At 53.5% G+C, this 24,946-nt stretch overlaps 2 protein-coding genes and 1 long non-coding RNA gene across 5 annotated transcripts; 2 read left to right on the plus strand and 1 right to left on the minus strand.

Annotated features, from left to right (window-relative positions):
• The first annotated feature begins 411 nt into the window (after nucleotides 1-411).
• LOC105478637 (glutamate rich WD repeat containing 1) lies at nucleotides 412-9,718 on the plus strand. The gene is made up of 7 exons (XM_011736150.3): nucleotides 412-1,411; nucleotides 1,602-1,719; nucleotides 1,898-2,060; nucleotides 6,214-6,427; nucleotides 6,567-6,709; nucleotides 6,911-7,108; nucleotides 8,544-9,718. Exons 1-7 carry the CDS (start codon nucleotides 1,225-1,227, stop codon nucleotides 8,859-8,861), a joined length of 1,341 nt encoding a protein of 446 aa, XP_011734452.2. The 5' UTR covers nucleotides 412-1,224; the 3' UTR covers nucleotides 8,862-9,718.
• A 140-nt stretch (nucleotides 9,719-9,858) lies between these two features.
• Nucleotides 9,859-23,083, plus strand: LOC105478642 (potassium inwardly rectifying channel subfamily J member 14). The gene is made up of 2 exons (XM_011736154.2): nucleotides 9,859-18,553; nucleotides 20,260-23,083. The coding sequence occupies exons 1-2, from the start codon at nucleotides 17,840-17,842 to the stop codon at nucleotides 20,854-20,856; spliced, it is 1,311 nt and encodes a 436-aa protein (XP_011734456.1). The 5' UTR covers nucleotides 9,859-17,839; the 3' UTR covers nucleotides 20,857-23,083.
• Nucleotides 21,700-24,931, minus strand: LOC105478641 (uncharacterized). Of its 3 annotated transcripts, XR_011617753.1 has the most exons (4): nucleotides 24,028-24,109; nucleotides 23,217-23,385; nucleotides 22,670-22,708; nucleotides 21,700-22,037 (listed from the first exon to the last, which is right to left on the minus strand). It is a non-coding gene; the product is annotated as an uncharacterized lncRNA (long non-coding RNA). The 3 variants fall into 3 exon arrangements; XR_011617751.1 differs by lacking the exons at nucleotides 23,217-23,385; nucleotides 24,028-24,109 and adding an exon at nucleotides 24,343-24,931; XR_011617752.1 differs by lacking the exon at nucleotides 24,028-24,109 and having other exon boundaries at nucleotides 23,217-23,631.
• Between the last annotated feature and the right edge of the window lie 15 nt (nucleotides 24,932-24,946).

A 24,946-nucleotide genomic window follows, 5' to 3' on the forward strand; every position in this document is an offset into this window, starting at 1 on the left:
AAACCTCCTCTTCCCAGATCTCCAGCCGGGTCTGGGGCTGGGTTGCGGAGGGGAGGGTCTGGGAGTCCACACTTCTCCACCAACCTCCCTTCCCACTCTCTTATTCCACATTGCAGTGTTTGGAATAAACCATGTTTTTATGCCTCCTCAGTCCAAGCCTAAGCTCCGTGTCTGTTAGCCCCCCTCAACTTCTCTGGAGGAAACAGAAACACAAAAGTCCCACAGGGGAAGAGGACACAGAATTAGAGAGAGAACAGAGGCTCTGAAAGGAGGTGGGTGGGGAGACAAAGACCAAGAAAGAGGAGGTGGGAAGAGACCCTGAAAAGAGAGAAATCCAGAGGGTACTGGGGCAGACAGAGACCCCAAGAGAGTGGTGAGATAGATCCGGGAGACAAAACATATTAGGATCAAAAGTATGGTTTTATTTCCTATGGCTATAGGCACCAAGGCTTGCTAGATTCTTAATATCCTGTTCATGCAAGCTAGGAGAGTGTCTGACATATCCCAGCCAATCCGCATTATCTTGAATGCTGTTAATCTCACCAATGAGAATCTATTTCTAACATTTCATTATGTCAATTAGCCAAACCGCTGGTGCTGATGCGCGATAAAGAGAGACGAAGCACTTGTAATAGCTGCCTCCAGAGGGTGGACTTTCTGATTAAGTGCTCGCTGACCAGAGCTGCAATGTGAATGTCTAGTTAGGCAATTGACTGCCCCTAGAGGGTAGATTGAACCGCCTAACTTACAGATAATATCCATCCTGTCTACAAGAAGGCATTTTTGAAACAAAGCCATCAAAACAGAGAGAGGAGAAGAAACCGGCCTTTTGGGTCCTCAGGGAGCAGAAACCCAATCTCCTTGCCAGTGAGAGAGCAAATTTGCATACATGAATAATTAATTAAGTGGAAAGAACGCTCTGGGAATCAAAGTGGAAGATGCGGAAAACAGGCCTCCCGTAGAACTACAACTCCCAGGAGGCCTTGCCACTACCGCGAGGAACAGCGCCCAAAGTCACGCGAAGATGCAGTTTCTCCGTATCCGCAGGCTTTTTTCGCTGGCGCCATTACCTGAGTTCTCCTCCCGCGTTGCCGCATTACCCTCTCGAATTAGCTGTCCCTGGGGTTTCCAAGGTAACCGCGCAGGAGGGCTGATCTCATTAGGCGGAAGGCGAAACCCGGAAGTGACGCTCTTACCGGACGTCAGCAGTGAGAAGGTTCGAAGATGGCGGCGCGCAAGGGTCGGCGGCGCACGTGTGAAACCGGGGAACCTATGGAAGCCGAGTCTGGCGACACGAGTCCCGAGGGCCCGGCCCAGGTCTACCTGCCCGGCCGGGGACCGCCGCTACGCGAAGGAGAGGAACTGGTCATGGACGAGGAGGCCTACGTGCTCTACCACCGAGCGCAGACTGGTAGGGCTGAGTCCGGACTCCAGGGTCCTGAGGTGGCTAATCCCCAGCCTTTAACCTGAGAGGTGCTCGGGAAGAGAAGGCTGGGGTCCAAGAGAGGATTTCACACCGGAGGCGGTTGATCCATGAGGGAGACGGGGACTGAGCTCTCACTGTCCCGTCTTAACTCGTAAACCCCTCCTTCCATCCCCAGGCGCCCCCTGTCTCAGCTTTGACATAGTCCGGGATCACCTGGGAGACAACAGGACAGAGCTTCCTCTTACACTTTACTTGTGTGCTGGGACCCAGGCTGAGAGCGCCCAGAGCAACAGGTAAAACCCGAGGCGTTTCCAGGACCAGGAGGCTCAGTTTCCAGCCCCTTCCTCAAGACCCAGCAGTTAGGGCTTCCAGTTTCTGCCTCTCGCAGACCCAGGAGTCTGGGTTTCCAGCCTCTCTCCTTCCTAAGAATCGTGGCATCTAGTGCGTAACTCACCCCACAATTTCCCCCAGACTGATGATTCTTCGTATGCACAATCTGCATGGGACGAAGCCCCCACCCTCAGAGGGCAGTGATGAAGAAGAGGAGGAGGAAGATGAAGAGGATGAGGAAGAGCGGAAGCCTCAGCTGGAGCTGGCCATGTTGCCCCACTATGGTGGCATCAACCGAGTTCGGGTAGGTGTGGTCCCAGGAACCTGCTCTGTGTACTCTGAAACACACCCGACCCGACCCCTGTGTCCCTAACTCCCAACACATCCTCATGTCCTTTTTTTTGTTTTTTTTCGTTTTTGAGACCGACTCTTGCTCTGTCACCCAGGCTGGAGTGCAGTGGCACAATCTCGGCTCACTGCAACCTCCGCCTCCCGAGTAGCTGGGATTACAGGCACACGCCACCACATCTGGTTAATTTTTGCATTTTTAGTAGAGACAGTGTTTGGCCATGTTGGCCAGGATGGTCTTGAACTCCTGGCCTCAGGTGATCCGCCTGCCTCGGCCTCCCAAAGTGCTGGGATTACAGGCTTGAGCTACCGTGTCCGGCCTTTTTTTTTTTGAGATGGAGTGTCTCTCTGTTGCCCAGGCTGGAGTGGGGTGGTGTGATCTTGACTCACTGCAACCTCTTTTTCCCAGGTTCAAGCGATTCTCCTGCCTTGGCCTCCCAAGTAGCTGGGACTACAGGCGCCCGCCACCACACCCTTATAATTTTTTGTTTTTTGGGTTTTTTTTTTTGAGACGAAGTCTTGCTTTGTCACCCAGACTGGAGGGCAATGGCGTGATCTCGGCTCACTGCAAACTCCGCCCCCCAGATTCAAGCGATTCTACTGCTTCAGCCTCCTGAGTAGCTGGAATTACAGGCACATGCCACCATGCCTGGCTAATTTTTGTATTTTTAGTAGAGACGGGGTTTCACCATGTTGGTCAGGCTGGTCTCGAACTCCTGACCTCGTGATCCGCCTGCTTTGGCCTCCCAAAGTGCTGAGATTACAGGCGTGAGCCACTGCGTCCGGCCAATTTTTTGCATTTTTAGTAGAGAAGAGGTTTCACCGTGTTGGCTAGGCTGGTCTCAAACTCCTGACCTCAAGTGATCCTCATGCCTCAGGCTCCCAAAGTCAGGGTATGTTTTATGTTCTTCACTTTTCTCTTTGGTAACATAGTGAGTTACAGAACTTATCTGATGGGGCTGGCATGAGGTCAAATGAAATAACATATAGTGCCTAGAATAGCACCTGGTTGTATGTAATAGGAGGTATGTATTTTCTGTTACCATTCAGGAACTGTTTTTGGTTGTGGCTGTTTGTTTTTTTGTTTGTTTGTTTGTTTGTTTTTTGTTTTTTTTTTTTTGAGACGGAGTCTCACGCTGTTGCCCAGGCTGGAGTGCAATGGCGCGATCTCAGCTCACTGCAAGCTCCGCCTCCCGGGTTCCCGCCATTCTCCTGCCTCAGCCTCCTGAGTAGCTGGGACTACAGGCGCCCGCCACTGCGCCCGGCTAATTTTTTTTTGTATTTTTAGTAGAGACGGGGTTTCACTGTGGTCTCGATCTCCTGACCTTGTGATCCGCCCGCCTCGGCCTCCCAAAGTGCTGGGATTACAGGCTTGAGCCACCGCGCCCGGCCGGCTGTTTGTTTTGTTTTTGAGTCAGGGTTTCACTCCCATTGCCCAGGCTGGAGTGCAATGGCGTGACCTCGGTTCACTGCAACCTCTGCCTTCCAGGGTCAAGTGATTATCCTGCCTCAGCCTCCCAGGTAGCTGGGACCACAAGTGCACTCCACGGCGCCCGGCTATTTTTTGTATTTTTAGTAGAGACGGAGTCTCATCATGTTGGCCAGGCCGGCCAACATGAACTCCTGAACTCCTGAACTCAAGTGATCTGCCCACCTTGGCCTCCCAAAATGCTAGGAGTATAGGCATGAGGCACTGTGCCCAGCCTGTTTATTTGTTTTTTTGCTTCAAAGCTAAAATATCTTCTGATCAGGTAGACTTGTAAATAGAATGATATGGTATGTGAAGAGCACTTAGAGCAGTACTTGACTTATAGCTGGGACTGTCTGTTTCCATGAAATTATTTTTGCTATGTTTCAGTACTGTTCTAGATGCAGAGGATTTAGCAGCAAGCAAAAGGTCTGCGGCTCCATGAACTTACACACTAGTCGGGGAAGGGAACGAGATGAAACTAAGTAAATGTGTACCATGTCCAAAGGTGTTAACTATCCTGGAAAAAATTCAAAGGAAGCAGGGGAAGAGGGTTAGGGTGCTCCAGGAGTGGGTTGCTATTTTTAAACAGTGTGGTGAGGAAGTATTCAGTCATAAAATGCCATTTGAATAGATATTCACAGGTAGTGGGGCAGTGAACCCTGGACAAGAATTTGCAGGCAAGGAAAACACAAGTTCAGAGGCTCTGGGGTGAGCTTGGCATGTTTGAAGAGTTTCAAGCGAAGGTGGGGAGTCCAGTCTGTCTGGAGCAGAATGAACAAGGAGGGACAGTGACACAATTTGGGGGGCAGGCACAGAGAAGACATTGTTCAGAGCCTTGTTGGCCACTTTAAGTACTCCAGCTTTTAACTGGGAGACATTGGAGGGTTCTGGGCAGAGGAAAGACAGGGTCTGGCTTTTGTTTTAAAGTGATCCCTTTGGCTGCTGTTTTAAATATCAATTGCAGAGAGGCAAGGGTAGGAGGAAAGAATCCTGTGGGAAGACTTATAGTATTCAGGGCAAGGATGACATCAGTAGTAGTGTGACAGCAATAGAGATCATGAGAAGGGGGTTGGAAGTGAGGGGTTTTTTTTGTTTTTTTTTTTTGAGACGGAATCTCACTTTTGTCGCCCAGGCTGGAGTGCAATGGCGCAATCTTGGCTTACTATAACCTCTGACTCCTGGGTTCAAGCGATTCTCCTGCCTCGGCCTCCTAAGTAGCTGGGATTACAGCCACCCACCAGCACGCCTGGCTAACTTTTGCATTTTTAGTAGAGATGGGGTTTCACCATGCTGGCCAGGCTGGTCTTGAACTCCTGACCTCAGGTGATCCGCCCTCCTTGGCCTCCCAAAGTGCTGGGATTACAGGCGTGAACCATTGCGCCCAGCCCTGGAAGTGAGCATTTTTAGTGTAGCCAGCGTAGGTGCTGGGCATGAGGAAGAAGGGACAAGACAAGAATGAGTCCTGTAGTTTTGGGCCTGAGGTGGAGAGGGAGCAGTTGCAGGTGGCGATTAGGAGCTTGGCATTGGTTAAGTTTGAATGCTCAAGCTGGCATAGTGGCTCACACCTGTAATCCCAGCACTTTGGGAAGCCAGTGCAGAAGGATGACTTGAGACCAGGAGTTCCAGACCAGCCTGGGTGATAAAGTGAGAGCCTGTCTCTGCAAATAAATTTTTTTTTTTTTTTTTTTTTTTTAATGAGACAGAGTCTCGCTCTGTCACCCAGGCTGGAGTGCTGTGGCGCGATCTCAGCTTACTGCAAACTCTGCCTCCTGGGTTCACGGCATTCTCCTGCCTCAGCCTCCAGAGTAGCTGAGACTACAGGTGCCCGCCACCACGTCTGGCTAATTTTTTGCATTTTTAGTAGAGATGGGGTTTCACGGTGTTAACCAGGATGGTCTCGAACTCCTGACCTCATGATCTGCCTGCCTCAGCCTCCCAAAGTGCTGGGATTACAGGTGTGAGCCACCATGCCCGGCCTACAAAAAAATAAATTTTTAAAGCCAGATGTGGTGGTGCTCACCCATAGTCCCAACTACCTGGGAGACTGAGGTGGGAGGATCACTTGAGCCCAGGAGGTTGAGGCTGCAGTGAGCCGTGATGGCATCACTGCACTCCATCCTGGGCAGCAGAGCTGGACCCTGTCTCAAAACAAAAAAGTTTGAACAGTCAGTGCAGTAGGAGTCTGGAGCCCAGGAGAGATGTCAGGGCTAGGGGTACTAGAAACCTTGTGGCTGGACTGGGTCTCCTGGTGAACACAGATGCAAGGAGATCCAAGGACTGAGCCTTGTGGCCTTCCAGCATTTAGAGGGTTACCAAGACCAGGAGCCTGGACACCCTCCCAAGGACTGGCAGGAATTGCAGCCTCAGCTCCCAGGCATCTTGGGGCTCTATCCTCCCACCTCAACTCCCCCTTCCGCCCACTCCCACCCCGCTGTGGAGAACTGTCCCGGTTACCATGCTGGTTTTTGCAGGTTATGATTTTCTTCCCACAGAGGTTTCTAGGAGCTGTAGTTCCAGGCCTCGGAGATCTGAGGAACCGCGCTTCTGGTTCTCTGGGATATGGGGAGCTTGTGGTCAGTGCCCCAATCCTCCTCTCCGCTCATTTCACATCACCCTTCCTCCCCCGGCTCTTCTGCAGGTGTCGTGGCTGGGTGAGGAGCCCGTGGCTGGGGTGTGGTCAGAGAAGGGCCACGTGGAGGTGTTTGCGCTGCGGCGGCTTCTGCAGGTGGTGGAGGACCCCCAGGCCCTGGCGGCCTTCCTCCGGGACGAGCAGGCCCAGATGAAGCCCATCTTCTCCTTTGCTGGGCACATGGGCGAGGGCTTTGCCCTTGACTGGTCCCCCCGGGTGCCCGGTGAGTCCCTGGGGTGTTGAGGAGTCCCCGGGAGGTGGGGCGAGCAGGCTCCGCAGCAAGGGGCGGGGCGCTTAGACTCCAGGGAGGGGGCGAGCTGCGGCCAGGTGGGGGGAGGTCATTTCCTGACTTCCTTCCCCAGGTCGCCTGCTGACCGGTGACTGTCAAAAGAACATCCACCTCTGGACACCTACGGACGGCGGCTCCTGGCACGTGGACCAGCGGCCATTCGTGGGCCACACGCGCTCTGTGGAGGACCTGCAGTGGTCACCGACCGAGAACACGGTGAGGGTGGGCGGGGGTCTGGTCGTCTAGTTCTGATGGAGTTCGTGCCAGGGACCTAGACTCCTAGGTCTGAGGGAAAAGAGGGCTGGGAGCCTGACGGAGACTTAGTTTCCAGGCCAAGTGCTAGTAAGAGGGATGGTGGAAGAGAGAGTAGCCCACCGCTGCCGGGCATCACGACCGCTCAGGCTCCGCCTCCCCCAGGTGTTCGCCTCCTGCTCAGCTGACGCCTCCATCCGCATCTGGGACATCCGGGCAGCCCCCAGCAAGGCCTGCATGCTCACCACGGCCACCGCCCATGATGGGGACGTCAATGTCATCAGCTGGAGCCGCCGGGAGCCCTTCCTGCTCAGTGGCGGGGACGACGGGGCCCTCAAGATCTGGGACCTTCGGCAGTTCAAGGTATTTTCCCAGCCTGCCCCCGGGGTCTATAGAAGCTTGCTCCCAGCAGCCCTGGGATTTGTAGGATCCTCCCTCGTTGAATGGTTTTATTCAACAGAGCTGGAGAGCCCTTAGAACTAGACACCCGTCTCTTCAGGGTACAGAGGAGGAAACAGGCTCAACAAGAGGAAGGGTGGTGCGTCTCCACTCTTGGAGTCACTCACTCCACCAGGGGAACAGCTGACAAGAAATGGAGGGGCTAGGGCTGCAGAGACCAGACCTCTCACCTGCCTGTGGGCAGAAGTACAGCCGTCTGTACAGCCAGTGCTGAGAGCTTCAGAGAGTGGTAGATTTATAGATGCAACTGAGAATCGGGGCCCAGCCTGCTCGTTGTAGGAGAGGACTGAGGCACAGAAAGGACAGGAGCCGCTGTGACATGACAGCCAAGCTAGGGGTTGACACTGTGGAGCTGGGAGGGTCCCTGCGCGGGAGGAGTTGCAGTGTCTGGCATCCCTCTGGACAAAGCCACAGCTTTGTGTGGCTCTGCCTTCCTGGGCTGCCATGATGTCATCCTTTTCCCCCTCCAGTTTGATCATTTCTATAGCATCAGCCCTGGGGAAGAGGCTGGAGATGGATTCCAGCCTCCCAGGCCCACCAGGTCACACGGGGCCCAGCTTGTTGACCATTGGAACTTCAGAGCTGCTTCTCCTAATGAGAGAGATGCCAGTTGAGCGGGGCCTTTGCTGTAGTGAAAGTGCTGTCATTCTTAGTCTTTCTCTGGGTTGGCTTCCGGGGATTGTGCTTCTGCCTCCTTTCAGGCCTTTGTAGAATCTGCCAGGAGAGCTCTGGGAGAGCCATGCCCTCCTTTTTTTTTGAGACGGAGTTTTGCTCTTATTGCCTAGGCTGGAGTGCAGTGGCGCGATCTTGGCTCACCACAACCTCCCCCTCCTGGGTTCAAGCCATTCTCCTGCCTCAGCCTCCCGAGTAGCTGGGATTATAGGCGTGCACCATCACGCCCGGCTAATTTTGTATTTTTAGTAGAGACGGGGTTTCACTACGTTGGCCAGGCTGGTGTCCAACTCCTGACCTCAGGTGATCCACCCACCTCAGCCTCCCAAAGTACTGGGATTACAGGCGTGAACCACCACGCCTGGCCCATGCCGTCCTTTTACAGAGAAGGAAACAGGCAGGCAGAGGGAAGAGCAGCTGTGACCTGAGCTGGGAGGGGCTTCTTTGCAAGTCAATCCCAATTCCCAGCAACCCCTGGGCTGGTCAGCCTTCTTAGCAGCCAGAATTACCCTGTGTCCCTTTTCTGGACTGTGGGCTTGTGAGGGCTTAAGAGGTGGGGCCCTGGCTGAACCCTGAGGCTCGAGAGGGGTTGGGGGTTCTGCCTGGGTCCCCCTGAGGAGTCAGGCTGAGGCATTCAGAGCCCACCACTCCCATCCTGTCCTTCTAGTCTGGCTCCCCAGTGGCCACCTTCAAGCAGCACGTGGCCCCCGTGACCTCCGTCGAGTGGCACCCCCAGGACAGCGGGGTCTTTGCAGCCTCGGGTGCAGACCACCAGATCACACAGTGGGACCTGGCAGTGGAGCGGGACCCTGAGGCAGGCGACGTGGAGGCTGATCCCGGACTGGCCGACCTCCCGCAGCAGCTGCTGTTCGTGCACCAGGGCGAAACTGAGCTGAAGGAGCTGCACTGGCACCCGCAGTGCCCGGGGCTCCTGGTCAGCACGGCGCTGTCGGGCTTCACCGTCTTCCGCACTATCAGCGTCTGAGGCGTCCCACTGGCCCTGCTTTTGCTTCCTGCTTGGAAACTGAAGTCGAACTGGGTCCCCCGGAAGGGGTTCATTCAGGTCTGTTGACTGGGACTGGCCAGCCTCTGGGCTGCCGTGGTGGATTCTGTTTGGTGTGTTGTTCTCTAGAAGGCCTCGGTCTGACCCAGTGACTCCTCTCACCAAAGAACTTGGTTTAACCAGGGCTCTGTGAGACCACGCCCACCCAGAGACTTGTGTGGCCTGTGTGTCGATGGATTCCTTCCTGTCAGCTGTCACCCATTTGACCTGTGCCCCAGAACCCAGTGTTTTGTTTGTTTGAGACGGAGTCTTGGTCTGTCGCCCAGGCTGGAGTGCAGTGACACGATCTCGGCTCACTGCAAGCTCTGCCTCCTGGGTTCAAGTGATTCTCTTGACTCAGTCTCCCGGGTAGCTGGGATTACAGGCATGTGCCACCACACCCTGTTCATTTTTCTATTTTTAGTAGAGACGGGGTTTCACCATGTTGGCCAGGCTGGTCTCAAACTCTTGATCTCAAGTGATCTGCCCGCCCCGGCCTCCCAGAGTGCTGGGATTACAGGCGTGAGCCACCGCGCCCGGCTCAGGGCCCCGTTTTGACTGCTGGTTCCCAGCAGGGAACTCAGGGGATATACAATGGCTGCATGGAATTTGAGGTGTGGGTTCTTCCAACACAATTGGCTTCTGCCCCTTGTCTTCCTGCCAGCTGGGTTTGACCAGGATTTCCCCATGTGGGGGCTACATGCGACCCCCTCCTCTCCTCCCTGACCTAGAAGCTGGTGCTGTGTCGGGAGGAAGGTCAGGGCTCCTGAGCAGCAATAAAGGACCAGGAAGAGGCCTGAGGTGCGTGTGAGACTCTGGTCCTTTGGCCACAGCCCTGTGAGGAAACTGGGGGGAGTTTGGGGGTGGGGAGGAATTTGGTGCCCGCTGCCCCCAGGCCGCTAGACTAGGGGAGGCCACTGGGAGTCCAGTGCAACCCTCCCTCCGCCCACTGGGTGCTGCCACGTTCTACCTTCTCTAAGTGTCCGTTCATCTGGAACTCACTCGGGCTGTGACAGGGGCCTTACCCCTGCCCCCCACCAGCTGATGAAGGCTTCATCTCAGGGAACTCAGGAGCGCCCATTTCTCCTTCAGTCCTTCTCCCCTTTATCACGTTTCTTTCTTTGTGTCCCCCTCTTTCAGAGTCTCGTGTCCCCCACTGTCAGTTTCCCTGCCCCCCCAGTTGCTGTCTCCTCTGCCGCTGTCTCCTGTCCAGCCTGCCTGGGCTGTGGCCCAGCCGCTCTGCCTGGCCGGCCTCCCTGGCTCCCCCTCTGCGGCTCTCAGCTAGCCCCACCCCCGGCCCCCCTCCATCCAGCCTCTGATCCGTCTGTGGACTCCGAGGTCGGGTGCCTGTCACACGGCCCCTGGGACCAAGGACAGACTACAGCCCCTTGGCACCCACAGAGGCTTCCCCTCAGCCCTAACCAAGGAGCCCCCAGCGGAGGGCATGGGGGTGGGCCGCCCCACCAGGTACGTGCCTCCACGCAAGGCCCCGCTGAGCCATCCCCTCCTGCTCTGCTGCATCGTCCCCATCCACCTCTCCCCCAGCATCCCTGTCCTCAGCGTGGCCCCCTCAAGGAGGTCCTGTCTTTCCATCAGCGACAGGCTCAGCGCCAGGAGAATCTACCCCCAGGTTCAGTGCCTCCACCTCTCACCCCATCCCCATGTTATGCATTTTCTCACTGGCTTCCATCCTTTCAAACAAAGCCTCTCTCTTTCTCTCTGTCTCTCTCTCTCTCTTTCCCCCGCATCTCTGTCTCTCCCATCTCTCTGCCTCTCTGTGTCTTCGCAATTTCATCTCCCCATGTCGCCGTTTCTTAAAACATTTCTTTTCTCTTTTTCATTTTCCCAATTGCCTTGTCTACCTCTGTCTCCTCTGTCTCCCTCCATCTAGGTCTCTGTCCCCCCCTCTCTCTGGGTCTCTGCCCCCCTCTGTCTCAGAGTCTCTGTCCTGTCAATGTCTCTGTCCCTTTCTCTCTGGGTCTCTGTCCTTTCTCAAGGTCTCTGTCCCTTTCCCTCTGGATCTCTGTCCCTTTGCTTCTGGGTCCCTGTCCTGCTTGGTCCCTGTACTTTTTCTCGGGGCACCCTCTCAACACCCCTCCTCCTTCCCATCTCTGCATGTCCTTGTCTTTCTGCAGTCTCTGCTTTCCAACCTGCCATCCAGCCCCCACTGGTAGGTGGGGAGCAGCGGGGAACACCCCTGGTTTTGGAAGAGTGAGAGTGTTTATTTGGGTGGGTAAGGGTGGGGCCTGGGGGTGGGGCTTCTTGGCCTCAGATTAGACAGTGACTTTGACACGAAGTTGAAGCACCTTAAGCCCTGTATGTCCTTTATATGGAAACATTAAGCTGCTCTTGCAGGTCAGGTGGAGGATCCCTTTCCCTCCCGCCCTGCTTTTGCCAGGGGAGGGGGGTGCCCCGAGCCTGAGTCACAGCCAGCCTGGGAGCTGGGCCATGTTGGCCACAGACAGCCCCCTGGTGAAGGTCCCCGTCGGCTTTGGGAAGTAGACGTGGGTCTGCCTCACGGGGCTGAGGTGGGACTGGAGGATTTCAAGGGCAGAGCTCTGGGAAGGAAAGAAAGGCTTAGGACCCAACAGGCATTCTCCCTGGCACTGCGGGGACCTGGCCAGCTCGTGGCGTTCCCTGAGCCTGTTCCCCAGCTGTGAAAGGGGGTGATGATCTTCACCTCCCGGCATCCTGAGCGGCCAAGGTGAGCAGTGGGGTCTGAGAGTCCAGTGGGGGCTGCGGGCATGTCGGGAGCTCACTGCGAGGCCTCGCCTGTACTAGGTGTGTTTGAAACCAGAGTGCACTTGGGAAGACAGTGGTTTGGCACTCGGGCAGTGGCTCCCAGGAGGCCTGGGTGGGAGGTTAGGTTTTGCCACTCCTCTCCCCACTGGCTGAGAGACCTGTGACAAGGGACCAACCTGAGCCTCAGCTGGCTTTTCTGTGGAAAGCCACGTCCCTTCATCAAAGGGCTTTGGTGAGAGATGGGCAAGTCGGGGTGAGAGATCCAGGCTGGGGACTGGGGAGCACGGGTCAGTGTCAGTGCCCATCTCCTCCCCAGCCCACGGGGGTGGTTCCCGAGGGTGGAGCCAGTGCAGGCTGGGGATCCCCAGGCTGGGGAGGGCTGCAAGTGTAGACGCTGCATCCTGATGTTGCCCTCCAGACTGCCCCCTTGAGCAACAAGCCTATTTCCCCTTTTTGGGAGAACAGTCTCTAACATGCAGGGTTGTCAAGGGTGAGACAGAGTCAAGGTTGGGGTACATTGTGGGTGCCGGACATAGCCAGGCTGGTCCCTTCTCACCTCAGCCTCAGCTTTGCCTCTGTCAAGTGGGCCTAATGAACCCCAGCGAATGGCAGGGCTGCCCCGGTGGTTGTGGGAAGCAGGTGCAGGGCTTTGGGAGACCCAGTTGGTGCCAAACTTGACGTTGTCTCATGGTCTTCTTTCCAAATGGAGTGTGCCAGGCCCTGCCAAGGAACCCCTGAGGATCCCCAGGTTCCAGCACATGTTATTTAACCCCTGGTATGGTTTGTCCTGATCCAGCCAGTTCCTGGGAAGTTCCCAGCACAGGGCCAAGCGTTCGGTAACCTTGCAGTGAACCCTGAGGGCGATGAGGGTTGCAGGTCCATGCCTAGCCCTTTCCTTTCCTCCACCCTGACAGACTGCTGCCATTCCCTCCATTTCTTTGCTTCGTTTATTTTTTATTATTTATTTATTTTTTAGAGACAGGGTTTCGCTGTCTTCCCCAGGCTGGTTCTCAAACCCCTGGCCTCACGCGTTCCTCCTGAGTTGGACTCCCAAAGTACTAGGATTACAGGTGTGAGGCACTGCATCTGCCCTCTGTTTTTTTTTTTTAAAGAGATGGGGTCTCACTCTGTTGCCCAGGCTGCAGTGCAGTGGTACCATCATAGCTCACTGCAGCCTTGAACTCTGGGTTCAAGTGATCCCCTACCTCAGCCTTCAGAGTAGCTGCATCACCATGGCTGGATAATTTTTGTTTTTAAGATAGGGTCTTGCTGTGTTCCCCAAGCTGGTTTCAGACTCCCGGTTTCAAACAATCTTCCCACCTTGGCCTCCCAAAGTGCTGGGATCACAGGTGGGAGCCACCATGCCCAGCTCCCCCAGGCCTCCTGCCTTTCACAGATGAGAGAGCTGAGGCTCAGGAAAGGATGTGACCTGTTGTCAGTCACACACCTAGTAAATGGCTGAGCACACTGAGTCTCTGGAAAAGGAAGCCAGGGATCCCAGGGAACATGGTAGGTGAGCAACTAAGCCAGGATCGGGCCCTTATCCAGAAGGCCCTTCCTGGTCTTTTAAGAAGTCCCAATTTCCCCACCTTAGAATTGAGGAAACCGAGACTCAGAAGGAGTTGCCAAAGATCAGAGGGTCAGGCATGAGCCCATTTCATTTATTTTACAATAGCTTCATTGAAATCTAATTCATATCGCATATCATACACTCATTACGGTGTACAATTCAATGGCTTTTAGTATATTCACAATTGTGCAGCCATCACAATTATTATTTATTTTTTTGAGATGAAGTTTTGCTTTGTTGCCCAAGCTGGAGTGCACTGGTGCAATCTCAGCTCACTGCAACCTCCACCTCCTGAGTTCAAGTGATTCTCCCACCTCAGCCTCCTGAGTAGCTGGGATTATAGGCACGTGCCACCATGCCCGGCTAATTTTTGTATTTTTAGTGGAGACGGGGTTTCACCATACTGGCCAGGCTGGTCTCGAAGTCCTGACCTCAAGTGGTCTGCCCACCTTGGCCTCCCAAAGTGCTGGGATCACAGGTGGGAGCCACCATGCCCAGCTTCCCCAGGCCTCCTGCCTTTCACAGATGAGAGAGCTGAGGCTCAGGAAAGGATGTGGCCTGTCGTCAGTCACACACTTAGTAATATGGCTGAGCAAACTGAGTCTCTGGCAAAGGAAGCCAGAGATCCCAGGGGACATGGTGGGTGAGCAACTAAGCCAAGATCGGGCCCTTATCCATATGATAAGAAGGCCTTTCCTGGTCTTTTAAGAAGTCCCAATTTCCCCACCTTAGAATTGAGGAAACCGAGACTCAGAAGGAGTTGCCAAAGATCAGAGGGTCAGGCATGAGCCCATTTCATTTATTTTATAATAGCTTCATTGAAATCTAATTCACATCTCATATCATACACTCATTACAGGGTAAAATTCAGTGGCTTTTCATATATTCACAATTGTGCAGCCATCACAAATAATTTTTTTTATTTTTTTTTTGAAACGGAATCTTGCTTTCTCGCCCAAGCTGGAGTACAGTTGCGCGATCTTGGCTCGCTGCAACCTCTGTCTCCCAGGTTCAAGTGATTCTCCTGCCTCAGCCTCCCGAGTAGCTGGCATTACAGGGGCGTGTGCCTGTAATCACCACACCTGGCTAATTTTTGTATTTTTAGTGGATACGGGGTTTCACCATGTTGCCGAGGCTGGTCTCAGACTCCTGACCTCAAGTGATCTGCCCACCTTGGCCTCCCAAAGTCCTGGGAGTACAGGTGCCAGCCACCGCGCCTGGCCAGCATAATGTTTTCATGGTTTATCCATGTTGTTGCATCTATCCATACTTCATTTGTCTTTATTGTAAAATGCTATTCATTGGATGAATATGCCACATTTTATTTATTCATTAGTTGGTTGATACTTGAGTTTCCACCTTTTGGCTATTATGAGTAATGCTGCTGTGAACATTTGTGTACAAGTTTTTGCATCTGTTTTCATTTCTCTTGGGTACATAAGTATGAGTGGAATTGCTGGGTGATGTGGTAATTCTATGTTTAACCATTTAAGTAACTGCCAGGCTGCTTCCTACAGCAGCTGCAAGTTTCCATTCCCCCGGCAGTGTATGAGGGTGCCAGTTTCTCCACATTCTTGCCAACACTTGTTTTTTTTATTACAGCCATTCTGAGTGGGTGCAAAATGGTATTCCTCTTGGTTTTGATTTGCATTTCTCTGATGGCTGATGATGTTGAGCATCTTTTCATATGTTTATTAGCCATTTGTATGCCTTCTTTGGAGAAATGTCTATACAGATCCTTTGCCCACTTTTTTGTGCCTCAGCCTCCGGAGTAGCTGGGACTACAGATGTGCACCACCAGGCCCGGCTAATTTTTGGATTTTTAATAGAGATGGGATTTTGCCATGTTGGCCAGGCTGGTCTCAAACTCCTGAGCTCAAGTGATCCAGCTTCCTCGGCCTCCCAAAGTGTTAGGATTACAGGCGCGAGCTGCTGTGCCTGGCCCCCTTTGCCCACTTTTAAATTGGGTTATTTGGGCTGGGCACCAGCCAACATGGTGAAACCCTGTCTCTACTAAAAATACAAAAATTAGTTGGGATGGTGGCGTGAGCCTGTAATTCCAGATACTCAGGAGGCTGAGGCAAGAGAATCTCTTGAACCCGGGAGGCAGAGGTTGCAGGGAGCTGAGATTGCACCGCTGCACTCCAGCCTGGGCGACTGAGACTCTGTCTGAAACAAAAAAAGGTTGGGCGGGGGGGGGTTATTTATCTTTTCATTATTGAGTTGCAAGGGCTCTTTATATAGGCTAGATACAAGTTCCTCATCAGGTATATGATTTGCAACTACAGTATCTTCTCCCATTCGTGGGTTGTCTTTTCCCTTTCTTAAAAAAATTTTTTGAGACACAGTCTCGCTCTGTCGCCCAGGCTGGAGTGCAGTGGTGCAATCGTAACTCACTGCAGCCTCCAACTCCCGGGTTTAAGCCATCCTCCCACCTCAGCCTTCCAAGTAACTAGGACTACAGGTTTGCATTACCACATCTGGCTAATTTATAATTTTTTGTAGAGCAGGCCCCTTGCTATGTTGTCCAGGCTGGTCATGAACTCCTGGGCTCAAGTGATCCTCCTGCCTCAGCCTCTCAAAGCGCTAGGATACAGGTGTGTACCACCTCACCTGGCCTCTCTTCACTTTCTTGACAGTGTCTTTGGGAGCACAAAAGTTTTTTAGTTCTGGCCGGGTGCAGTGGCTCACACCTGTAATCCCAGTACTTTAGAAAGCCAAGGTGGGAGGATCACTTGAGGTCAGGAGTTCAAGACCAGCCTGGCCAACATGGTGAAACTCCATCTCTACTAAAAATACAAAAATTAGCCAGGCGTGGTGGTGCGTGCCTGTAATCGGGAGGCTGAGGCAGGAGAACCCAGGAGACAGATTGCAGCGAGCCAAGATCGCGCTACTGCACTCCAGTCTGGGTGACAAAGTGAGAGTCCGTCTCAAAAAAAAAAAAGTTATTTAGTTCTGATGCAATTCAATTGATGTAATTTTTTCCTTTTGTTACTTTGCGAGCCTGTTTTTCAACCACAGTCAACCTCAGATCCCTGAGGCATCTCTCCATGCTGAGAACCAGTTACACCTTACAGTTAGGAGCATGGACTCTGGAGCTGGATGGCTAGCGTTTAAATCCCAGTTTACTTAGCTGTGGTCTTGGGGAAGTTACTTAAACTTTCTGTGCTTCAGTTTCCTCATCTAGAAAATGGGGATAATGATGTCTGCCTCATAGGCTTGCTCTGAGGCTCAAATATGTAAATTCATGTAAAGTGCTTACAACAACCTCCAAACTGTATAAACAGTATAATTGATAGAACACAAATTATGAACAGTACATAGATTTAGCACTGTATAAATGCATGCTGTAATTATTGTGGCACTTGTTAAAAAATCGTTATTGTTACAGTATTTTCTGTTGTTGTTATACAAGTATCTTCTATAGTATCATTGCTGTTTATGCTGCATTTTCCAACTTGGAAGGGGAGTATGGGCCAGGTGGGGTGGCTCAGGCCTGTAATCCCAGCACTTTGGGAGGTTGAAGAGGGAAGATCGCTTGAGGCCAGGAGGTCGAAACCAGCCTGAGCAACATAGTGAGGCCCCTGTCTCTATAAAACAAAAATTAAATTAATAAAACATTTTTAAAAAGAGGTGGCTGGCCGGGCGCAGTGGCTCACGCTTGTAATCCCAGCACTTTGGGAGTCTGAAGCGGACGAATGACGAGGTCAGGAGATCAAGACCATCTTAGCCAACATGGTGAAACCCCTTCTCTACTAAATTACAAAAACTGGCCAGGCACGGTGGCTCAAGCCTGTAATCCCAGCACTTTGGGAGGCCGAGACGGGCGGATCACGAGGTCAGGAGATCGAGACCATCTTGGCTAACACAGTGAAACCCCGTCTCTACTAAAAAAATACAAAAAACTAGCCGGGCGAGGTGGCGGGCGCCTGTAGTCCCAGCTACTCGGGAGGCTGAGGCAGGAGAATGGCGTAAACCCGGGAGGCGGAGCTTGCAGTGAGCTGAGATTCGGCCACTGCACTCCAGCCTGGGCGATAGAGCGAGACTCTGTCTCAACAACAACAAAAAAAATCACAAAAACTTAGCTGGGCGCGGTGGCGCGGGCCTGTAATCCCAGTTACATAGGAGGCTGAAAGCAGGCAAATCACTTGAACCCGGGAAGCAGAGGTTGCAGGGAGCTGAGATTGCGGTGAGCTAAGACTGCGCCACTGCACTGCAGCCTGGCGACAGAGCAAGACTACGTCTCAAAAAAAAAAAATAATAATAATAATAATTACCCAGGCATGGTGATGTGCGCCTGTAGTCCCAGCTACTCAGGAGGCTGAGACAGGAGAATCGCTTAAACTTGGGACACGGAAGTTGCAGTGAGCCAGGATCGTGCCACTGCACTCCAGCTTGGGCGACAGAGCAAGACTCTTTCCCCCCACCCCAAAAAAAAGTATAGTTCCACCTATTTGACAGATGAGGTCACTAAGCACCACCGGGGAGCATGCTTGGCCGATGAGCTCACCTATTCCTGGTGCCCCTGACGTTTCTACCGGTTTCTTGTCCCAGCAGGTTGGGGGCGCCTGCCCCCCACTAGTCCAAGTGGAGGGGGTCCCTCCGCCCAATGGGCCTGGCCAGGGCCCTACGCCGCCTCAGCGGCGCCCTGGATTCGGGAGACAGCCGGGCGGGCGATGAAGAGGAGGCCGGGCCCGGGTTGTGCCGCAACGGGTGGGTGCCGGCGCGGGTGCAGTCACCGGTGGGCCGGCGCCGCGGTCGCTTCGTCAAGAAGGACGGGCACTGCAATGTGCGCTTCGTGAACCTGGGTGGCCAGGGCGCGCGCTACCTGAGCGACCTGTTCACCACGTGCGTGGACGTGCGCTGGCGCTGGATGTGCCTGCTCTTCTCCTGCTCCTTCCTCGCCTCCTGGCTGCTCTTCGGCCTGGCCTTCTGGCTCATAGCCTCGCTGCACGGCGACCTGGCCGCCCCGCCACCGCCTGCGCCCTGCTTCTCACACGTGGCCAGCTTCCTGGCCGCCTTCCTCTTCGCGCTGGAGACACAGACGTCCATCGGCTACGGCGTGCGCAGCGTCACCGAGGAGTGCCCGGCCGCTGTGGCCGCTGTAGTGCTGCAGTGCATCGCCGGCTGCGTGCTCGACGCCTTCGTCGTGGGTGCTGTCATGGCCAAGATGGCCAAACCCAAGAAGCGCAACGAGACGCTGGTCTTCAGTGAGAATGCTGTCGTGGCGCTGCGCGACCACCGCCTCTGCCTCATGTGGCGCGTCGGCAACCTGCGTCGCAGCCACCTGGTCGAGGCCCACGTGCGTGCCCAGCTGCTGCAGGTGCGGACCTCCGCGAGCCCTGGGGGATTGGGGGAGATGTAGGCCCGAGGGTGAGGGGCATGCGGTCTTGGAGGGAGCGTGGACTACAACTCCCAGCAGCCTCTCAGGCCTGTGGCTTGCGAATGGGTCACACTGGGCAGTTGGGGATGTAAACCCAAGAGAGAGGTCTGTGATCAGCTCTTCCTGGAGGCCTGGACTTGGGACATACAGAGCTTCCTGTGGCTTGAGGATGGGCTGCCTGTGGGTAGACCTGAAAGGGCCACACCTGGCCTGTCAAGGCCCTGGGCCGTAATTCCCAGAAGCCTCTGGGTCAAGGGACCTGCCCAAAGATGGGGTGGCCTCAGATGCAGCTTTGCCGGGGGGCGGGGGGGGGGTGGAGGGCCTGCGTGACCGTTCTACTACTCGGGTGTACAATTCCCAGTGGACCCTGTGGCACAGATGGGGGCCTGTGACTTGAGGTCCACGGGAGAAGCAGGCCCTGGAATGGGTGCAGTTCATCACTGTGGAGCACAGTTCTCCAGGCCTCTAGGTGTGGGGTCCTGCAGCATCTGTGGGGGAATTCATTCCCCAACTCAATGGCCCATCGTGTCCCACCAGCCTCCTGCCCTCTGAGAGCAGGGTGGGAGGTGGCAACGAAACGAAACTGCACCTCCCATTGGCCCCTGGGGTAATGGCTCCCTCCTGTGCCCTGAGGAAGGGTCCTTAGTGTTCCTAGAATTGTGGTCAAATTGCTCAAACATCTCCATTCCCAAGAAACTCTGGGCCAGCAGCTGCCATTGCCCAAGTAAAGTGACTTTAGAACTCTGGGCTGAGGCTGGACTTGGAAAGGATCAGGGGTGGTGGGAGCTGCAACTCCCAGCTGCCTCTGGGGTTCCTCTACTTGGGGCTCCCAGAGACAGTTACAAGAGGAGGATAGGTGCCCACCTCCCACTTCTATCTCCTGCCTGATGCCTTGAGATGCCAGGATTCATGAATCAGAGGGACACTGGCTCTTGCAAAAGTCTGTGGGGCAGTGACTTGGCCTGGGAGGTGGCTATGGAACCAGCGGGTAGGTGAGGGGGAAATACCCACACCCCCACAAAGCTTGCTCATACAGAATGACATGGAAGGGTTTGCAGTTGCCCTGGCAGCTTGGATAGCTCAGGGGAGAGCCCAGGGATAAGCCTGAGGCAGTGGTGGGTACAGAATGTTGGACCTGTGTTGCCCTAACTCTCCCTTCTTGTCATCTGGTTTATCTTTCTCTGGCCACATACTAAAAGCCATTTTTCTCTCCCCCTCCTTCTCCAATTCTCTGCTGGATGTCATTCTTATTTTCCGTTGTCGCTTCGATTTCATCTCTGTCTTGCTGATTTCTGTGTCTGTATGTCAATATCACTCTGTTCTTCTCTCCTCCTTCTCTTCCCCCGCCACACCCCTCTTCCCATTTTCTATCCCCAAACCCTGAGTCTCTTTCCTCTCTCTTCATCTCTGGGTCTCTGTCCCCCCTCCTCCCATCCTGGATCTCTGGCTTCCTCACTGGGTGCCCTCCCCTGCATCTCTCTGGGTTGCCGGCCCCATCTCTGGATCCGTGTTCTCACCCTTTCCTTCACTCCTGTGGTCTTTACCTCCTTCTTTCACTGAATCTCTTCCTCTCTCTCACTCCCTCTGTCTCTGCCCGTCTCTGTGCTCCCTGCTCTCTGTCTTTGGCTCCTCGCCTCCCGCTGCAGCCCCGTGTGACCCCAGAGGGTGAGTACATCCCGCTCGACCACCAGGATGTGGATGTGGGCTTTGATGGAGGCACCGATCGTATCTTCCTCGTGTCCCCTATCACCATCGTCCATGAGATCGACTCTGCCAGTCCTCTCTATGAACTAGGACGTGCCGAGCTGGCCAGGGCTGACTTCGAGCTGGTGGTCATTCTCGAGGGGATGGTTGAGGCCACAGCCATGACCACACAGTGTCGCTCGTCCTACCTCCCTGGTGAACTTCTCTGGGGCCATCGTTTTGAGCCAGTTCTCTTCCAGCGTGGCTCCCAGTATGAGGTCGACTATCGCCACTTCCACCGCACTTACGAGGTCCCAGGGACGCCGGTCTGCAGTGCTAAGGAGCTGGATGAACGGGCAGAGCAGGCTTCCCACAGCCTCAAATCAAGTTTCCCCGGCTCTCTGACTGCATTTTGTTATGAGAATGAACTTGCTCTGAGCTGCTGCCAGGAGGAAGATGAGGACGATGAGGCCGAGGAAGGGAATGGGGCGGAGACAGAAGATGGGGCTGCTAGCCCCCGAGTTCTTACACCAACCCTGGCGCTGACCCTGCCTCTGTGATGCAAACTGATGTAGCCTTCCCCATGTGTGCCCCCTTCCCCAAGGTAGCAAGATGGAGAGATAGGGCTCTCTCCTGGGATGGGGGCAGGTGTTCCCGAAGACCAACAGGCCTGCTGGGTAAATGACTAGGTGGTAAGGTTCTGCCATGTCTGGTGACCCACCATGGACATACTGGACCTTAATTTTAATTTCTCTGCTTCTGTGCTGTCTCCTGAGACCCCTTTATGAGCCTCATCCCTGAGTCTCACCAGAGTTCTGGATCACCCAAGAGGAAAAGACTGGTGGTTCTAGATCCATCTATATGGGGGGATCTGGATTGTTGACCAGGGTGAGAAACCAATGGTATAGACTGCCTCTGGGGAAGCACGTTGGCTGTTCTTGAACAGCATCAGAGATCAAGAGTTTGTAGGTCTGGATTTACCTAAGCTTCAAGGGAGTGTTGCTTCTCAACTCAGCCAACTGAGTAGCAAATCATTTGTTCTAGACCACCTAAGGAGGGAAGGTTATGGAATGCCCCAAGTATGGAAGATCATCTTGATTGACCAAAGACAAAAAAAAAGAAAAAGAAAAAGAAAAAGAAAAAGATCTGTAGTTCCAGAAAGCTCATTAGTTGAAATTCTGTGAGTCTAGGTTGACCACAGAGGCAAGCACTGGTGATTCTAGGACAGGTTTGACCTGGAGAGTTGAACTACTCCAGAAACTAAAGAGTAGTGTTTCTAGAATGCACAAAACATTGTTGAGTCTGTGGGTTTAGAAAGACTAAAGTAACAGATTAGGAGTTATTGATATTAGATAACTCCAACTTCTGGCTGTAGAGCACCCAACCAAGAGAATAAGCAATGCTTTGAAAGGATCCACGGGGTGGGTTTTTTTTAAGTGCCATTCTAGAATGTCCAAAGGGAATCAGGATTCTGTGGCTCTAGACTGATCACAGAGTCAAGGAAGCAGTGGCAATTCTAGATGTCTGAGATTTTGCTGGTTCCAGCTTGGCCAATGGAGTTGAGAATCTCGATGATTCTAGATGACTTCTTGTGGTTCTGTAATGCCAAAAGGAATGAAGGCTCCAGGCATCCAGAGTTGTCCATTACCAAAGCCTGTAAGTTCTCATCACCTCCAGGTGGACTTCTTAGCAGTGCCAGGAGGTGGACTCGGGACTTGAGAAGCAACAATTCTGGGTTGACCTAGAAGTTGAAGGTTCAGGTGAGGCCCTGTAGGGCACAGGGCTAATTAGTGGACAAGGGAAGGGAGAGGCCCAGGGCTGGTGAGTCTAGAATGCTCTGGAACCCTACACCTAGTGATGTGTGTCTATTTCTTTTTTTCTTTTCTTTTCTTTTTTTTTTTGAGACAGAGTCTTGCTCTGTCACCCAGGCCGGAGTCCAATGGTGTGATCTCAGCTCATTGCAACCTCCGCCTCCCGGCTTCAAGTGATTCTCCTGCCTCAGCCTCCCGAGTCACTGGGATTACAGGCATGAGCCACTATGCCCGGCTACTTTTTGTACTTTTAGTAGAGACGGGGTTTCGCCATGTTGGCCAGGTTGGTCTCGAACTCTCGACCTCAGATGATCCACCCGCCTCAGCCTCCCAAAGAGCTGGAATTACAAGCATGAGCCACCATGCCCAGCCGTGTGTCTGTTTCTTAAAGATGTTATACATATGTATATTATATATATGTATATAATATAAATACAGATATCTATTTTTTTCCCCTGGTCCCTACAACAGGCTTAGAGATGGAGCACTAGCTAATTGGAATGAGGTCCTTTTCAAGGACCCCAGAAGCTTTGCTCTAAATCCCAATACTGCCTCAACTTACTGTGACACTTTGGACTCCTCTTCATGTCAGCTTCCCCATCTGTAAAAATGGGATATTGGAACTTGAAGTTATTTAGGGGCCTTTCCAGCAGGATGAGTCCTCACTTCACTGAGAGTGGGATGGGCATTTGAGTCCTGGGGATTTCCCTTCTCTCCCCAGTGCTGGATCATACGACCTTCCAGGAGAGGCTGGGATGTAAGATACTCTTGGAGGCTGGCTCTGAACTCGGGTGTCTGAATCACAGGGCGAGGGTAGGCGTGGGCTGTGGCTAACAGCCAGAGTCACTTCCCTGGCCCAACTTGCGGATCTGGGGAGGAGGAGGTAGCTCTGGACACTAGGGTTCTTCCCATTGTGGGAGAATGACTGTTTTAGGGGGAGACCCATCCCCCAGATTAAAGAACTGGGAGCCCTAGAGGGTGTGTCTGTGAATGTGCTTCTCGGTCCTCGGACCTGGCCCCCTGCCCATGCTGCCATCTACCTAAGTGCCCTGCAGGCTGGGAGCCAGCTGCATAGGGAGCCAGTGACAGGGAGGAGGACATGTTCCTACCCTGTATTCTGGACCGAGGGCAGCCACCGTCATTGCCATTCAGCCTTCACAAGTGCTGCATCAACCCAAATGCCCCCATCCAGCTTCTCCATTTCCCTTTATCCCTCGGAATCCCCATGTAATAACCGGATGGGATTAATTAGCTGGCTGCTCTCTCAGCTCAGGGTGTCTGGGGTAGGTAGGGATGGGGGCAATGGAAATGCAAGGTTGGGGAAGGATGTTAAGTTGGAAGTGAAGGGGCAGGGAGGGGCTTTTGTTTGGAAGGAGAGTGGGAGCAGGGCAGCCCAGCCTGGGTTTCCACTGGGGAGGGCAGGGCCTGGGCCACTCATAAAGGTCAGTGAGGGGATTAGAAGCCTCCATGTCTAATCCGGCAGCTTAACCAGGTCCTGGCCCCGAATCCGTCCCCACCTGCCCAGCCCAGGGACAGAAAATGAGGACGAGGCCCAGACACCACTTCAGCCCCCATTATGGCTTCGCTCTTTACAGGGGTGCCTGGGTTCCCCATTCCAGCCAAGCCTTTAATCCCATTCCTTACAAATAATGGGACCTACAGGCTGGGGAAGGGGAAGGGGTCTCAGAGGAGGGAGGAGTTTAAGAAGGGCAAGGTTGGCCAGGCACGGTGGCTCGCCTATAATCCTGGCATTTTGGGAGGCTGAGGCAGGTGGATCACCTGAGGTCAGGAGTTTGAGACCAGCCTGGCCAACATGGCGAAACCCTGTCTTTACTAAAAATACAAAAATTAGCCGGGCATGGTGGTGGGTGCCCGTAATCCCAGCTACTTGGGAGGCTGAGGCAGGAGAATTGCTTGAACCTTTGGGGGAGGAGGTTGCAGTGGGCTGAGATCACGGCAGATCACTCCAGGCTGGGCAAAAGAGCAAAATTCAGTCTCAAAAAAAAAAAAAAAAAGGGCCATAGTATGAGAGGACAAGGGGGGACGTGAGGGGAGCCAGGGAGGAAGAAAAGGCTTCTGAGATGGGAGAAGGAATCAGAGAGGTGGGAGGACGCTGAGGAAAGGGGAGTTGTCTTAGCGGGAGGATGCTTGGGGAAGGGAGGAATCTTAGGAGGATGCTAAGCTAAGGGGAGAAGTTTGGAGAAATGAGGGAGGAGTCTGAGCGGCAAAAGGTACCAGGAAGGCTGAGCCTGTGCTTTCACGAAATTTGATCTTCCCCTCTTCCATTCTCCATGACCAATACCAGATAGCATAGCATTTAGAAAAAAGAGTAAATCTTGGCCAGGCGCAAAGGCTCACGCCTGTAATCCCAACACTTTGGGAGGTCAGGGTGGGTGAATCACTTTAGGTCAGGAGTTCGAAACCAGCCTGGCCAACATGGTGAAACCCCGTCTCCATTAAAAATACAAAAATTAGCTGGGCGTGATGGTGCGTGCCTGTAATCCCAGCTACTCGGAAGGTTGAGGCCGGAGAATCGCTTGAACCCGGAGGCGGAGGTTGCAGTGAACCGAGATCGTGCAACTGCACTACAGCTTGGGCGACAGAGCAAGACTCTGTCTCAAAAAAAAAGAAAAAGAAAAAACGAAGAAGTCTTTCGTTTCACCACTCCACGACTCCGAAGAGGCTGAGGGGGATGGGGAGGGCATAGATGGTCGTAAGGAAAGGGTTTGGAGGTAAGAAGGGACTGAGAGGGGAAATACACGGAGAAGAAAAGCAAATAAAAAGGAGGCCGAAGGCTGCTCCCGGTTGCATGGTAACCTCTGCAGTCAGAAGCCAGCAT

The sequence above is a fragment of the Macaca nemestrina genome, chromosome 20, assembly GCF_043159975.1.
Source record: "Macaca nemestrina isolate mMacNem1 chromosome 20, mMacNem.hap1, whole genome shotgun sequence".
Classification (NCBI taxonomy): domain Eukaryota; kingdom Metazoa; phylum Chordata; class Mammalia; order Primates; family Cercopithecidae; genus Macaca; species Macaca nemestrina.

Excerpts from the sequence above, each read along its gene's own strand:
- LOC105478642 (XM_011736154.2), top strand. The coding sequence starts at position 17,840 with ATGGGCCTGGCCAGGGCCCTACGCCGCCTCAGCGGCGCCCTGGATTCG. Across the intron at positions 18,554-20,259 it reads TGCGTGCCCAGCTGCTGCAG|CCCCGTGTGACCCCAGAGGG; the intron begins GTGCGGACCTCC and ends CTCCCGCTGCAG.
- LOC105478637 (XM_011736150.3), top strand. The coding sequence starts at position 1,225 with ATGGCGGCGCGCAAGGGTCGGCGGCGCACGTGTGAAACCGGGGAACCT. Across the intron at positions 1,412-1,601 it reads CTACCACCGAGCGCAGACTG|GCGCCCCCTGTCTCAGCTTT; the intron begins GTAGGGCTGAGT and ends TTCCATCCCCAG. Across the intron at positions 7,109-8,543 it reads GGGACCTTCGGCAGTTCAAG|TCTGGCTCCCCAGTGGCCAC; the intron begins GTATTTTCCCAG and ends CTGTCCTTCTAG.